The 14,937-nt window shown below is 46.5% G+C and overlaps 1 protein-coding gene across 2 annotated transcripts in view; it reads right to left on the minus strand.

The window, feature by feature from the left end:
* Positions 1 to 8,762: 8,762 nt before the first annotated feature.
* The window catches only part of LOC8024811 (splicing factor, proline- and glutamine-rich), a 29,140-nt gene continuing 22,965 nt past the window's right edge, over positions 8,763 to 14,937 (minus strand). For both annotated transcript variants that reach the window (XM_029978686.4, XM_042288134.1), the window contains one exon: positions 8,763 to 10,956. In XM_029978686.4, coding sequence (XP_029834546.1) covers positions 8,918 to 10,930 — 2,013 coding nt within the window. In that variant the 5' untranslated portion in view covers positions 10,931 to 10,956 and the 3' untranslated portion in view covers positions 8,763 to 8,917. The remainder of the gene's footprint in view (positions 10,957 to 14,937) is intronic.

Raw genomic sequence — 14,937 nt, forward strand, 5'->3', positions numbered from 1 at the left:
AATAAACACAAGTGCTATGGACCCTCGACTTGAAAACTCTCATAACATGTGCGTGACTGTCCCGTGATTATTGCTTTTCCTTGAACCCGGGTTCGTCCGAGGCGTAGAAGTTGAGTCTACACTACCTGGGAAAAGCAAAATCATCTTGCGGCGCAAGGTGGTTGTGGTAGGCTACAATGCTATGTATGTAGCCTACCACAACCACCTTACGTGGTATAGTCACAGATGTACATGCACATTTTTTCATCTCTGCAGTCACCGCAGAGAACGGGCACCTATTGAAGCAGCAGAAATGGTACCACAGGAGGCCAATATACCATTCCTAGCCCAATGAAGGAGCTTTCGTCTTGAGTCCAGCCTGCTGATCACTGCAGGGTGTGTCGCATCCAGAGCTGTGCTACATGCAGGAAAGGGATAGAATCGGCCTTTTTTTTTTTTTTTTTTCCACCAAAAGCATCACACGTCCGTGGATCCTGTGAAGCCTCCAGGAAATGGCTGTCTTGAGCAAAGCCGTCTGGTATTTTTCCTTTTCCAGTGCCATACAAGTGATGTAAATTCTGGAAGCCTTGTAGAACTGAAGGCATTTTATCTTTCTGTTGTAGCTTCGAAGCCCCAATGCAACAGCATTAACTTGTTGTAGGCACACAATATCAAAGGTTTACTGGCCCCCCAACGCCATCGATGGAGGCACGAGGGGCAGAACTATACTACTTCTCTAGACACTGTCACAAAACAAAACAATCCCGTCGAACTACACTCAGTCCCGTTAGCTTTCTTCATGGCGGAAAAACACTACCAAGGTCCCAAGCTACTTATATCCACGACCTACTCGTTTGTTATGCAATGTTACGTTGTGCACGTAACATTGCTCGCTTTGGTCATCAGACAACAACAACAGACTGATATATTTCCTTTCCTCGCACACCCCATTCTGCAGGGGGGTGTAGGGGCAGTACTGCTTTGAAGCCCACCACATACTTGGGACATTTGGGCAAATATGTAGTTTTTCCGGGGCTATGATTAAGTTAAGGGCTGAATACTTCGGTTAGTGCAGGGCACCGGGTAGGAGCTGGTGTTTATGGAGAGTGCTATTTTATACAAAGCTGCATGACAGAATAGTGGACAAAGGCTGTGCAATCTAATTTAAAGCACCCCGTTTTTCCCAGAAGATCAAAGTCCCAAAACTACGCAAGACGTGGGTTTCAAGTAGTGACGGACCAAACTTTTGCCAAATCTAGGGATTCGGCAAAGCAGATTTTTTGCCGAACTCCTCGAAAGATTCGGGAAAAATACATTGTTACCAGACCTAAAAGTTGAAATATTGTTTATCGTGCAAAAGGTCTAGGATTTTTTTTAATGTATATTGACGCAGTTATTACTAAATTAGGCAATATTTTACAAGATTATAGTATCCGTGTAATTTTTGTATGTTTACTGGTAATTTTAAAATTACTTTGTGCAGAAGATGTGTGACAACGGGGTTGGGAAGCAGTGGGCGCAGTCACAATACGCGAGTTTCGGTTTTGAGGCCTCATCAGCACAAACCTGCAAGTGTGTGTGTTATTGAAAAAAAGGCAGTAACACTTTGTTCTATACTTCCTCTGCAAGTCACCGTTTCGTGCGCGAAAATGAATGCAACGGCTGTTGAGCCTGAGATAACAATAATATTGTAAATATGCATGTTCTTCGATTTGAGTCTTTGACGAGAGTTTCGTGAAAGTGTGCGTCCCATATTCGCAACGCCTCGTTTTTAACTTTTAAAATGCCGGTTTCCGATGTTAGGACACATTAGACGTTTAGGAAGATGGGAAGAGTTAGGAATGTCGGATATGCAAGGTAAAACACGATAGTTTTGTTTTGACATATGCGGAAAATGAAAACCGCGATATAACGCTAATTGAAAGCAATATTATTTTGTTCTGTCACAAACTACTTGTGAGCTGAAAACAGGATTGCTAAAATGGCGAGGAATGCTTTAAAGTATTTGACAGTCAATTTTGCAACTACCTCGCTGCATCACAGGAAAGATCAAATGAAAATCATGTTATCCCATCAGTTGTCACTTGCGCAGTGGACTGCGGCATTTTTGCGTCTATTTCTGGTCGATCTTTTGTTCTTGAGGCAGAGAATATTGAAGAGAACCACCCTCACAAAGGTTGACAAGCATACAGTAACCACGTCGCCTTCTCCGTACCTCGCCGTAACCGCTGGTCGTACTACTGTACGATGGTAACCACACAAATGCACGGCTTCCATTTGCAATCCTTGGCCCCGTCGCGTTCTCGCGCGTGCGCAGACGTTTGCCGAACTTTCCTTCAAAAGTTCGGCAGATTCGGTCCATCACTAGTTTCTGGAACACATGTACAGAGGACAAGTCACGGGGTTACCAACCATCTCAGATTTTGCGGGGACTATTCCGCCTTTTCATTAAGCGTCCCGGGTCCGCATCGCCCCTCTCGGGACAACTATATGTCCCGGATTAGTTTCAGGCCGTCCAGATAGAAATTTTGTGATCCAATGCTGCGAAGCAGTGAATCGCACGAAACAATGCTGCGGTTGCTCGCACTGGCTGCGAGAGGCTTTTGCCACTTTAGCATGCAAGCCACAGCGAGCCAGAAATCAGGGTGACACTGGTGCCGGGCAGCGCCTGTTATCATTGTCTCCCTTCCACCGCCCGCCCGCCCCCCCCCCCCCCGCCCGCCCCCCCCCCCGCCCCCCCCCCCCCCCCCCCCCCCCCCCCGCCACACACACACTTCTTCATTGAAGAGTTGGTAACCCTAGACTTTCTCCAACCAAACAGCTTTACTGGAACCTCACAGCAAAGAGAGTGTTTGCAACATTCCAGCAGGATGACCATACCTATCGGGTAAGGAACAGAGCAACTCCAGGACGACACCAGGGATTTTCATCGTCCCTTGACCGAAAAGATGTTGGGCAGATTGCTCCCCAACACGAGATTACAAGATGTTGAATCTAATGCCCAGCTGACAAATGCGATTCGAATCACTCTGCGCGCGATATCGGTTACCGTACAGGCAAGTTCGTAGCAGGTTCCCACATGTTCATTGCACCATAAAACTTGAACTTGCTATGTCCGCAATATCTGTTCCCGTGACACAGGAGTCCGTAACAATTCCGGCATGTTTAACGAAACGAGTTTTACCATGTCCGCGACATCAGTTTCCTGTAGTTCAGACCACTCAAAGTAGTTCTCAATGGAATGAAGTTCCGTACAAAGGATTAGCTGAAAGGAGCGGCACATCCCTGACTCGTCACCAGCAAGATGTTTTCTTCCGCAGCATCCACGCATTGGTGAAGTGTTCTGTAGCCCTCACTCCATGAGGCGTAGTCCTCGCTTTTGTGAGTTTTTTGCTCCCGCTTATGGTGAAAATGAGTCTAGTTCCAACATTTTCAATTAATACTCTCCCTCATTCTTATCAGCCACAATTGCTTAACGAAAATTCAAGCAGCTATCGTGAACAAGAGGCTTTCAGCTCTCATTGAAATATTTCTCCCGTGAATTAAATGTGTTATTTAGTGAATTTGCCCAATGCGAAGCCAAATTTCCACAGCTTTCTCGTAATGGAATGAGCTAAAACCATAGTTACTCCACCTTAAAGGTAGAAGAATCTCCCTGAAATATTATAGGGAATACAGAGTTGCCAAGATGCAGATTAGCAGACAGCGGTCATGCCTCTGTCAACCCACTCCCCATGATTCTAGAGCGTCCGAGCAATGCTCACTTTCCCTAAGGAAATTTGCTCCCAAGTTCCTAGGTGTTGTTACCAAGGTTTGTCGTACCATAGTGATGCCACCATAAAGGTAGGCAAGCACCTTCATTCAGGGCATTTAGTTTATCAGCTCTATATGCCATCTCACCGCATATGTAGAACACCATAAAAGGCACTGGCATGAAAGTGCAGCAAAGTAAAATGCCTTGTTGGCCTGAGCACTGGCTTTGTAAAGCTGACAACATGCAACTCTGTCTACTGAAACACTGCACAGGGCTCCTAGGATCAGGTGTAGGAGTACAATAGGTTGTCCAGAGGAAATTTTCAAGTCCAGTAACTAGCAGAAATCCAAAACTAATTTTCCTCCTATTTTGCATTCTATAAAGATGCCATAAAACATGGCTTTTATAGGAATGAAATTAATGTTAGTATCCTTTCAGAAAATCATGAATTTGTACTAAACAACAAGTTAAAAAAATTTTTTTACCAATATAAATTTTTGAATGCTATTTGACTTAAACACCCAATATAATTAGTCTGCTGGTTCGAGAGTGGCTTCGTTCGACTTGTTACTAAGCCTTTCGGTTTGCTGGTGTTACACCAATACCATCAAAGGACTACCAGCTGAACTTGTTACATTTTGTTTAAGCGTAACAGCCAAGAACTCTTATGTAAAACTGCACGCCCCGCTTTTCAGCGGGAAATTATAAGCATAGTTTTCTGAACTGTACTTTCCGATAGGAAGACAGGCAGGCCATTAATTTCCGTTCCCGATTTTTTTTCAAAGTGCAGATTCAGTCGAGGTTCTACATAGTACGCTAGGAGAGGGCCCTGCTTGACGTGCATTGCGCGACAGTTTTAGCGCAAACAATTAGTGCATTTCCGCACTTTAAAGGGTATTGGCGGACACCATGTTATTAAAGGGACCATGAAATGATTTTAAAATCGAGTTTCATCCACCGCACGTCGTAAAAGGTGTGAAAAGAAACACAAAAACACAAAAATAGGGAGCCCAAAAAAATTATTTGCTATAGAACTTTTAAAAGAAAACTGGACTCTTTTGCGCCTTCCTTCCTTCGCCTGTTCACTACGATGCATACGCAGAATCGGTGCACGTCAGCCGAATCCACATCGCCTATTGGGTAAGAGCCTACCTCACCAGCACCGCGATCGTAAACAATAAATAGCCGGCGAATGTTTCCTAAAAGTTTTGTTAAATAATATTCAGATCCACATTTTGTAGCATAATTAGAGATGTGTGGCGAAAATTGCCAAATTTGATAATGCTGAGAGCCAAGCGCCATCTATCGTGTGGTAAACGAAGCAACTACTGCGCGTGCGCAGTAGGGCAGGGCCGCCAGTTACTTGGGTGACGGCGACCGACGAACATTCATTTTCTTTGTTTTCCTTCCTCTCAAAACTCTGACTGACTGAACGTTTATTTTTCTACGTGTTCTTCCCGCGCGTGCCGACTTCAAGCAGCAAGAAAACAGTACTTAAAACAGACCACGACGAACAAGAACGCTGGATTCACCGACTCCGACGAAGCGTATAGGCCTAGCAGGCATTCCGACTCGGCGCTGCGTTGCTTCGTCGCAAGACCGTCTGCCTACGACCGGCTGGCGTGCTAAATGGAATATGCCCGCGCGACCCTTGTGGACCCTTCCCGTATTATAGTTTGATCACTGACCTCAATTCTAGATTAAGAGGTGAGGAGGTCAATCTCTTCCCCTTGTTTTCCGAGGCAGTGTTGACGAACACTCGTCGAAAAGGGACTCTCGTCGATTCTATCTTCTTGTTTTGTGTGATATAGAGCTGAAATAAACGCCGTATGGATTGCCTTCGTAACACGGTATGTACACTTTGTTATTGGTATGCCATTTTTATTCCGACAGACTGCACGTCACTGTCGACCCCGGTCCAACCTTTCTTTGCCGAGTGTCGCGTCAGTATCGAGTTGCAATCGTAAAAGAACGGTCCCGAAGCGCTTACCAACAGCGCGAATACAAGACTTCCATCAAGCGCGCGCGTCCGCTCCGAGTGTAAGCAGATATTTACGTGGCTCTTGCTGACACTCGTAGTTCAAACGTATCTTTTTTAACGTCGGCTCGCACGTCGGCTCGCTCCTGCATCTCCGAGGCCGCGAAAAACGCCACCTACGTCGCTTTGCAAACGACTGACACGGGCCGGCCCTTCTGCCAACAATGACGGGGTGGTGACAAGACTCGCTGCACTTCCCAACAGGCATACCGCCGTATGGGACTAGTCCCATGCTGTCGCTGTAGCGCAACATATCTCATTGAATTTCGCTCAGCTGCGATGCGGCGATGAGAGGCGCCGATTCAGGAAATACGTCGGTGACATCAGCGCAGTAAAACCTACCGGCGCACCCCAACTCGTTGCCGCTAACACTCCCATTCTCCTACTGCCGAGAGAACTTCCGGTTCCGGAAACGGTCTACGTCACGGCTTCTTTTGCGGTCAGTTGGAGAGAATGAAAAAGTCAATATTTCAATAATTTTTTGTGTAAAAGTTAATAAACCGAGACGAAAACGGATGCCTGTTCGGCATTCAGTGAACATTGACGGTTTAATGTAAAAGTTATCTGGAAAAAGTAAAAAGGTCATTTCATGGTCCCTTTAAAGCTGAGGTTAGTGCCCCAAATGAGAATTTTTTACAATATAGTTTTGATGATTGAAAAGAAAAAGGAAAACCGATGGTTGCTGGTTCACGCTAAATGCGTCGCGCCATGTACCTTTCTGGGAAGAGGTGGTAGGGAACGGCCTGGAAAAGCACAGTGCACGCACACAGAAAATGCACAATTGCCCATTGGGAAAAATTCTGGAGGAAGCAGACTGCCTCCAAGTATATTCCCTTAGCCAGCTCAGCATACACAAGTGGAGGGTCCTTGCATACTGCCCACTCAGCACCACACTTAAACTACCCTTCGAGCAACCGGGTAGAAGCACGCAGGGTTTGCTCACCCCAATAGAACAGGGCCTGTTCCCTTTTACACCTGGTATAAGTAGACCAGAGTAAAAAAGGTCGCCGATCCCATTGCCACATTTTCCAGCTAAGATTCAAATTAGACAAATGTTTAGTTGTCTAAACATTGCTTACGTAAGGTGAAATGAGATTGGTGCTGGCACAAGCACAGTTTTAACATGCTTTTAGTCTGAGCGAGAACTTGCCCAAATAAGATGCTAGGCGAAGCTGGGCTGATACCACAACCTTACATATAAAACCATGAAACATAGTACAGGCTGTATGCTATGCTGGAGCACCACCACATTCAGCATGAGTATGCAGATCGATTGTCCAATGTGGTTTTGCAGAGATAATTGCAAGATTGAGCTTATTCCAATATCATTCGCAAAATAGACACCTGTACAAGTAGTTTTAGAACAGTGTACCCAAAGTAATAGCGGCGTCAAGCATGTGCCGAACTTGAACCAGATCATAAGCAATCATCACATTAACAAATTGTGCAAGTACCCTACCCGCCTCAAAGCCTTTGTGTTGCACTTGCGAGCACAAGAAGTTTTCGAGGGCAAAGGCACAACCAACTAACTGCATTTGAAACCCGTGTAAATAAAAAGTCAGCTTACAAGACCACCGTCGCTGTGACCGTGACCTCTGTCGCATACTCAAGACGGCGATTTTTAATACAGGATGACACTGCACAGTTATGGTAGGTTGCGTGCCACAAGAGGCAAATGCCTATTGGCGAAGGTCAGTACGAGACTGCTCTCGGTGAGGCGACGTGGGCAGACACGACTGCTGAACCGCTTAGATTGCATTTTCTTATCCAAATTATACAAATATACTTTCTTCTTCCCCTCAAGTTACAGCCATTCACACGCACAATAAAAGATGCAATTGCATGTTGGCGCAAAGCTAGCATGAGATGCTTGTAATTTGGGTTGCAGAGGAGGCACGAAATTCTAGAACTCTTTCATAACCTGCACTAAACTTGGGTATCTTATACCAAAACTTGCAAACATTCCGAAAACTCGCAAACATTTCAAGATAAATAGGAAGCAAACAACCGCCATATGTCCACATTCTGAAGCTAGGAGGGCTGTGCCAATGCAATGGGAGGGTACTTGCTACACAACAAGCTTTTACTTGCAAGAGACTTCTGCAAAATCACTATGGACCCTTAAAGGGGTCATGAAACGATTTTCTTACTTCTTCCTCCTTAGCTTTAATCCTCAACTCAAATGCGAATTGAGAAATCACGTCGTTGTGACATTCCTTCGGCACCGGTGCGATGACTCCTAGCTTTTACCGTGCTTTTTATCCACAATTCCCCAGTGACAATAAATTCCGTCGGGGCACTCATTGGCCACGAACGCGAATCCAAATATTCGTCGATGGATTGATTGTTGACGAGCACATACGCCCGGTGACGCAGTTCTCGTGTCCAATGCGTGAGCTGGGCTCTGCTGATGTCAGTTTGGCGCCGGTGACTCGCTTTTGGAACCGCAGATGTATCATCGTGAAAAGGCGGAGAGCTTTCGAAGGCAAGAAGGTACAAAATAGTCCGCTATGTTTTCAAATGCTCGTACCGAAAAGCTGGCCTTTGACTTTCTAGCCTCTTTCTTTTGGCCAACTAAACAATATGCGATTAGTAAAGTCCCAATTTAAAATCATTCATCCCAACCCAAAATTTGTTTCATGGCCCCTTTAATAGAAAAATGATGAAGGTTCGCCTAAATTCAAGCAGCAGAATATGCCCCTTTGTGCTTTGGTCCGTTAACTCCTGGCAGATCATTTTAATCTTTTGGGGATTTCACAATGCCAAGCTTTGTAAAAGGCTGACATATGTGCTTCCAATAGAGATAGGAAGTAAGAAGGCACTGGGAAAAGGGCCTGTAACTACATAAAAAATATCCAGTCCTCGATGGATGCTCCTAGAATCCGACGGTGAGAAAGGATACGACCCCGCAGGTCCAAAGTTTCCGCGATGCAGGCATACGGGCAATCTACCGCGCATGCCGGAGCACGCAAATCAGGTCGGAATGCAGGCTGCTGGGTAGCTATGTTTTAATGGATGACACAAAATCATGTAGATGCAGACTTACGACGACAATGGTTTCATTACACGACAATGTCAACAGAATCGAGAGAGCACGAGGAAACAAAGACAAATCCCATAAAAGAGCGCATTGGCTGCACGATGGCTCAGTAGCGACGCCGCTTGGGATCTCTGTCGGCGTAGTCATCGACAACGGCACGACGGCCATCGTCGGGCCCGCCGAAGTGGCCAGGGGCTGGTTGATCAAAGCGGGAAAACTCCGTACGGCCGCCATTGTCGTACGAGCTCACAAAAGTGGCTCCCTCCACTTGGGGCTTGGTCTGGGCAGCCACGGCTGCAACGGCAGCAGCCACTTCCGCAAGCTGCGAGTGCTGCGAGTGCTGAGGGTGCTGGGGATGCTGTGGGTGCTGTGCCTGGCCCTGCTCGCGACGGGGGAAGCCCAAGATGTCCTCCTCACGCTGGCGCAGGAGCATTTCTTCTTGCCGGCGGATCTCGTCTCGGCGCTTCTGCTCCTGCAAGCGCATTTCTCGCTCGTGGGCAAAGATCTTGCTCTGTTCTTCCATGATGCGAAGCTGTTCACGCAGCAGTCGGGTCTCATGCTCGTAGCGGTAGTACTCCATTTCTTCCTCAAGCTTGCGGCGCTCGTCCTCGAGCTCTCGTTCCAGGAACTCCCGCTTCTGCTTCTCCAGTTCCAGCAGCTTCTTCCAGCGGCTGGAGAACTCAAACTCGAAGGTGCCCGGCTCGGCAAAGCGTGGGCCCACCTCACGCTCCTTGAGGAACTGTGGGTTGTTCTTGTTGACATTCTTCTCTGGAAAGCCGTCCTCTTCGTCGCGCAGGTCCAGGGGCTCCACCAGCACAGGCCGGGGTGAGCTGGTTAGCAGCAGGCAGCCCTGCGTGGCCTTCTTCAGGGCCGCCATGGCGCTCGTCTTGCGCGCAAACTCGACGATGCCCTCCCCGACCGAGCGGCCACGGTCGTCGACAATCACAACGGCGCGGTCGATTTCCCCAAAGATGGAGAAGGCGTCTTCGAGCAGCTCGTTAGACACAAACGGACTAAGGTTCTTCACCTTCAGCGAAGACCCCTGCGTGGCAAAGCGCACCTGCAGGTACTTGCCATCCCGGGGAACATTGTCGAGTGCTGTCTTGGCTGCCTCCGCTTGCTGGCGCTGCTCGTACTTGATAAAGCCAAATCCTTTCTGGGAGTGCAAGAACACCTCAACCAGCTCGCCGTAAGCGGAAAACAATTTTCGAAACTCCTCTTCGGTCATGGAGGGAGCAAGGTTGCCCACAAAAAGACGACAGCGAGCTCCGCTGCGCTTGGGCTGCGGCGGGGCCATACCCTGCTGAGGAGACTGTTGCATGCCACCCTGCGGGGGGAATCCCGGACCACCCTGGTAGCCACCCTGTCCTCCTGGGAAGGGGCCCGGGGGCATTTGGCCCGCCGCCTGGGCAGCCTGCAGGGCCTGTGCCGCCCTCAGCTCTTCCGGCTTCTGCTGCGTGGCATAGCGCACGCGCAGCCTGCGACCATTCTTCTCTGCGCCATCAAGTGCCTTCAGTGCTTTCTCCGCCTGGTCGTGAGTCTTGTAGAGCACAAAACCAAACCACTTGGTCTTGTTGAGGAAGATGTCGCGCACTTCCCCCTGCTCCTCAAACATCTTGCGGAACATCTCGTCGGTCATTACGTTCGGTACGTTGGACACAAACAGCTTGCAGTTGTCTGCGTTTTCGCCAGTTGGCTTGGAGTTGGAGTTTGGTGTTGTGACTGGTGTGGGTGGCTTTTGGTCCTTCTTGACAGGAGGCTGCTCCTGGGAGTTGGTCTGTGGCACTTCTTTCTTCGGTGTGGGCTGCTTCTGTGCTGCCGGCGGTGTCTGCTGCTGTACGGGCGGCTTCTGCGGTGGCGGGGTCTGTTGCTGTGGAGGAGGAGTCTTCTGGGGAGCCGGTGACTTCTGGGGTGGCTTCTGCTGAGGCGGCGGCATGGGCTGTTTCTGCTGCGCCTGCTGGAGATGTGGCGACTGCTGCTGCTGGCGAGGGGCCTGCTGCCCGTCATGCTGGTTGTAGTGGCTGTTGTGTTCTTCGTAGCGGCCGTAGCGGCTTCCTCCGCCGCCACCGCCGTACGGCGAGTGGCGGGGAGGGTAGGAGGAGCCTCGTCTTCCAGACATCTAACTCGGATATCAGCAAACCGAACCTATGTGTGCAAAAGGGGGTGATAAAACAATGTCAACTCTGCCCCTGTTCCTGGAACCCAACCCACTGTTCGCACGCTCTCCTCAAATGGTTCGATAAACGGTCAGGGCCCGAAGAATACAGCAGATAAAAGATATTCTCCAGAGAACAGCCGAAATAATTACATTCTTCTATCGTTGTAGCAAATCGCTTACCATAATTGATTCAAATGTTCCGTACAATTATTAAAGAATGCAAGACAAAAGCTGAATACCAGAAAAGCTATGCAGCAGCTTTTGATAGGACTTTGTACAGACCACAACTTTTAAATTGGAAGCCAGATATAAACCCCCCTAACTTAATTACACTTAAAAAAAAAAAAAAAGGGAAGAATTTTAGAACAGTAGAATGTAGTTCCTGAAGTGTGCATGCTTGAGAGTCAAGAGCCTGCTGCCTTGGTTACAAATGAACTGTTGCTGAACAGTTTACTTGTAACAAATGAATGAGGCAGCATTGCAGACAAAAGTATTACGAAGAGTCAGAGCGCAGCTTCATGCCTTGGTCAAGTATTTGGACAGAAAGGTCGAAACTACTGGGGCTGTGTTCCAAATCTTACCCAAATGGATCAGAGTTACTCCGGCGGATCGTATCACGTGACAGCACAGATTGAAAAATGCTGGACGCGGGTAGGTTTTAAAACGCCAAGGGAAACCCTTACCCTGGAGTAAGATCGAGTAAATTTTGGAACGCGGCCTGGGTCAAAGCTCTGTAACTTGGCCCTCCATACCTTAGAACAACAACGAAAAAGACTAACACCAAGTGGTTAGTCCATCACAGGTGTGATAGTCCTTAGCAGATAGTGCTTAACACAAGTGGATTTGAAAACAATGCCAATGAAACAAACATTGTAGGAGACTGGCAATGCAATTTTCAAAACAAGGTGTATGCTTTGAAAACTATGAAATGGTAAAAGCTAGGAAAAATCTACAGAAAACAATTTCAGACACAAATGAGCACCACAACTAAGTGCTGGTGTCAACAGCAGAAATTATTCACTATAAAACCAAACTGGAACAGAAAGGGCAACCGCCCCCCCCACCCCTAGGACAAGTAATTAAGTATCAAGTTTTCTAGAATTTTGAGGTCTGTCAAACAACTAAGTGCACTAAAATTGAATGCCAACAATTATACAAATCCCAAGAGAACATGAACCTCGAATAAGCACAGTGAACACACGAGCCCATTACCAGTGGGAGTATAAACAAAGGAATATTCTTTAACCCAATAAAATGAGGTTAGCTAGAAGTGTACGCCTAAACAAATGATCATGCTAAGAAACCAATAGCGCACCAGACTTTGAAGACCTGGCAAACTATAGAAGAGAATGACGGAAATATCAAGCAATACAGGTGCTTCCCCACTCCCTATGGGTGGGGGACTATGCAGTGTATGCACCGCATAGCAAATTAACCATTCGAATCTGTCCCTAAACGTTGGATACTGTTTAATGAACTCGCGGTTAGTTTGTTATTTTTGTCTGTCTCCCCCCTAACCAAGAAGAAAGCTGTTAAACCTATACCTTCAAGTTTAAATATTACTAATTACCTTCAACTATCCTAACTGTACAGAAAGACGCCAAAGTATGAACAGAAGTTCATGTACCCTCTATATTCGTACAAGAACCTACCACAAAAAAAAAAAAAAAAAAAAAAATCTTTAGAAAATTGCAGGAAAAAAAAAAATTTAAAGCTGGGAATCACTGCTAGAGAAAACAAAGATATGTATTGATTGAGTTTACTGGGGAATCAAGGCACACCACCTCTCAAAATAAATGCTTTAAATGCTAGAAAACAATCAGTCATACATTTCACATGACCATATATATATATTTAAGTAAAAGAGGCATGCCTAGACAGGTACCCGATTTAAAGAAATTGGCAATAACACGTGTTCCGCTGGAGCCAATTCCTTGCTAGTTCCTTTTTTTCCCCTCAATTTTGATGACCAAACTATTATATATGTTTCAGTAGCTAGACAGCTATTGTTGAAGGCCCAACGCAAAACCAAAAGAATGAAAAAAAAAAAAAAAAAAGAGATGTGCCTATTTATTTTTTTGATGAAAGAAGAGTACCGTATTTACTCGCATATTGGTCGATACGTCGTATAGGTCGACCCCCTAACTTCGGGACCCCCGAAAAAAAAAAAAAAGTTGAAAAATATAATACCGGGATTCGCGTATTGGTCGACCCCCCAGTTTTGATGAGGCGATTTTTGAAAAACAGGTCGACCTATACGCGAGTAAATAATTTCACCAGAATACCTGCATTCAGATTTTAATAAAAGGTCAAAGAAAAAAAAAAAAAACAGTAGTCAGATTGGAAACTATTTTGTATTCTGGTTTTGTCGTTTATCCCAACACTTGACAAGAATACAATTTTCATGTTAAATGGCATATGCTTACATTCTGACAAGAGAAAACTATTGCCCAATATTAAAAGGAGCCAAAAATTTTTAAATGCAAGACTACTAGACGAAACCATGTGGTTTTGAGAGGAGTAGAATCCAATGTTTAATTTATTATAGTGTCGCAAACCTTTTGTGAAATCCAGTCTAGCCACTACCGTCCTGTTTCGTAAATATAGACACCTTTGTTGCCACCCCTCTCTCTTCTTCCCCCCCCCCTCTCCAAAAAAAAAAAAAGAAGGTCCACAATATGTTTATAATAGCAAGACCAAAATGCATATGCATTAGCAAATTCTGGCTCACAAATTTAATAAAAGCACCAAGTCAGCACTTGGCATGGACTCTGGCCAAAACATGACTCATCACAAACATTAAAATTGCTGCTGTGCCAGCAACAATTTTAATGCTTGTGGGCATGCTCGGGATCCAAAACGTTGGCCCAGGTTGCCTGCCTGCCAAATCGTCAGTGGTCATATCCACTGAGGGGGGGCCAAGGGCAATTGACCACATGAGCATGGTCGATTGAGTGTCTTTGATCAGGTGTGTTGTGTAATTATCCGAGACGGGTAGCAGCAAGAGAATTCCTTCGCTCCACCCCTTCCGACTGCGTTTTATCAGCGGCGAAGCACCTCTCGCGGGGCCAATTGCCCTTGGCCTCTCTGTGGTGGAAATGACCACTGACGATTCGACAGGCAGGAAACTTGAGCAAACGCCTTAAATCCCAAACTTGCCACACACGTTCCAAGAATTTGCCGTTGGCATTTTTTATAGTTTATCTAGGCACAAAGTGCACCTTCCCCAGAAAAATTGCGATTCCGCTGAGTAATGACAAGGGAAAAACTAATTATTTGCCGATCTGCAGCTGTGTTTGGCGGTTATGGTAACTACGGTGGCGGATCACAGGGTGACACGCAGAAGTCAACGAAATATATATCCCCCTCCACAGATAAACTCGCCATCAGCCCCGTGGAGAACCAGCTTTTGTGTCGATCGCTTGCCATAACATAACGGTGGTGCTAATATTTGAAAAGTTGACAATCGTGGAGGAAGCGGCTGGGGAACACTGAGCCCCATGGGAAACTAGGTGGCCCGGCCCTTTAGAGACATCACTCGAAAGACTGTGCAAGTTGAAAAGCCCTTTGACCTTCATTTTTTAAAAATAAGGACTGGCATGCGCAAGAAAAAATGTTTTCTGTTCTTCATTCCACAGGTGAGAGCGATTATTCCCACAGGTAATTGGCCGAAGTCCAAAAATTGTTGCACTACCCCTCTAAAGGGGTCATTAAACGATATCAGGTTGGAATGTTCATGACTTTGCAGGGATCACCCGATTCAGAAGCTTCCTTATCACAGTGAAATTGCGAGGATAAAAGTCTAGTTTTTGTAAAGCTTGGTGACAGTTGTGGGATCGAAACTACCCGCCTGACGAGTCAAGTGCGGCTCATGGAATAGACACGATTAGTATCTGAGCACAACTTCGGCTCTAACAATCAATGCCTCAGAGGCCACTCGGTTAATGGCTCGTGTCCAACCACTGCGG

This window comes from Ixodes scapularis, unplaced genomic scaffold (genome assembly GCF_016920785.2).
Source record: "Ixodes scapularis isolate PalLabHiFi unplaced genomic scaffold, ASM1692078v2 PGA_scaffold0__279_contigs__length_252992795, whole genome shotgun sequence".
NCBI classification, from domain to species: domain Eukaryota; kingdom Metazoa; phylum Arthropoda; class Arachnida; order Ixodida; family Ixodidae; genus Ixodes; species Ixodes scapularis.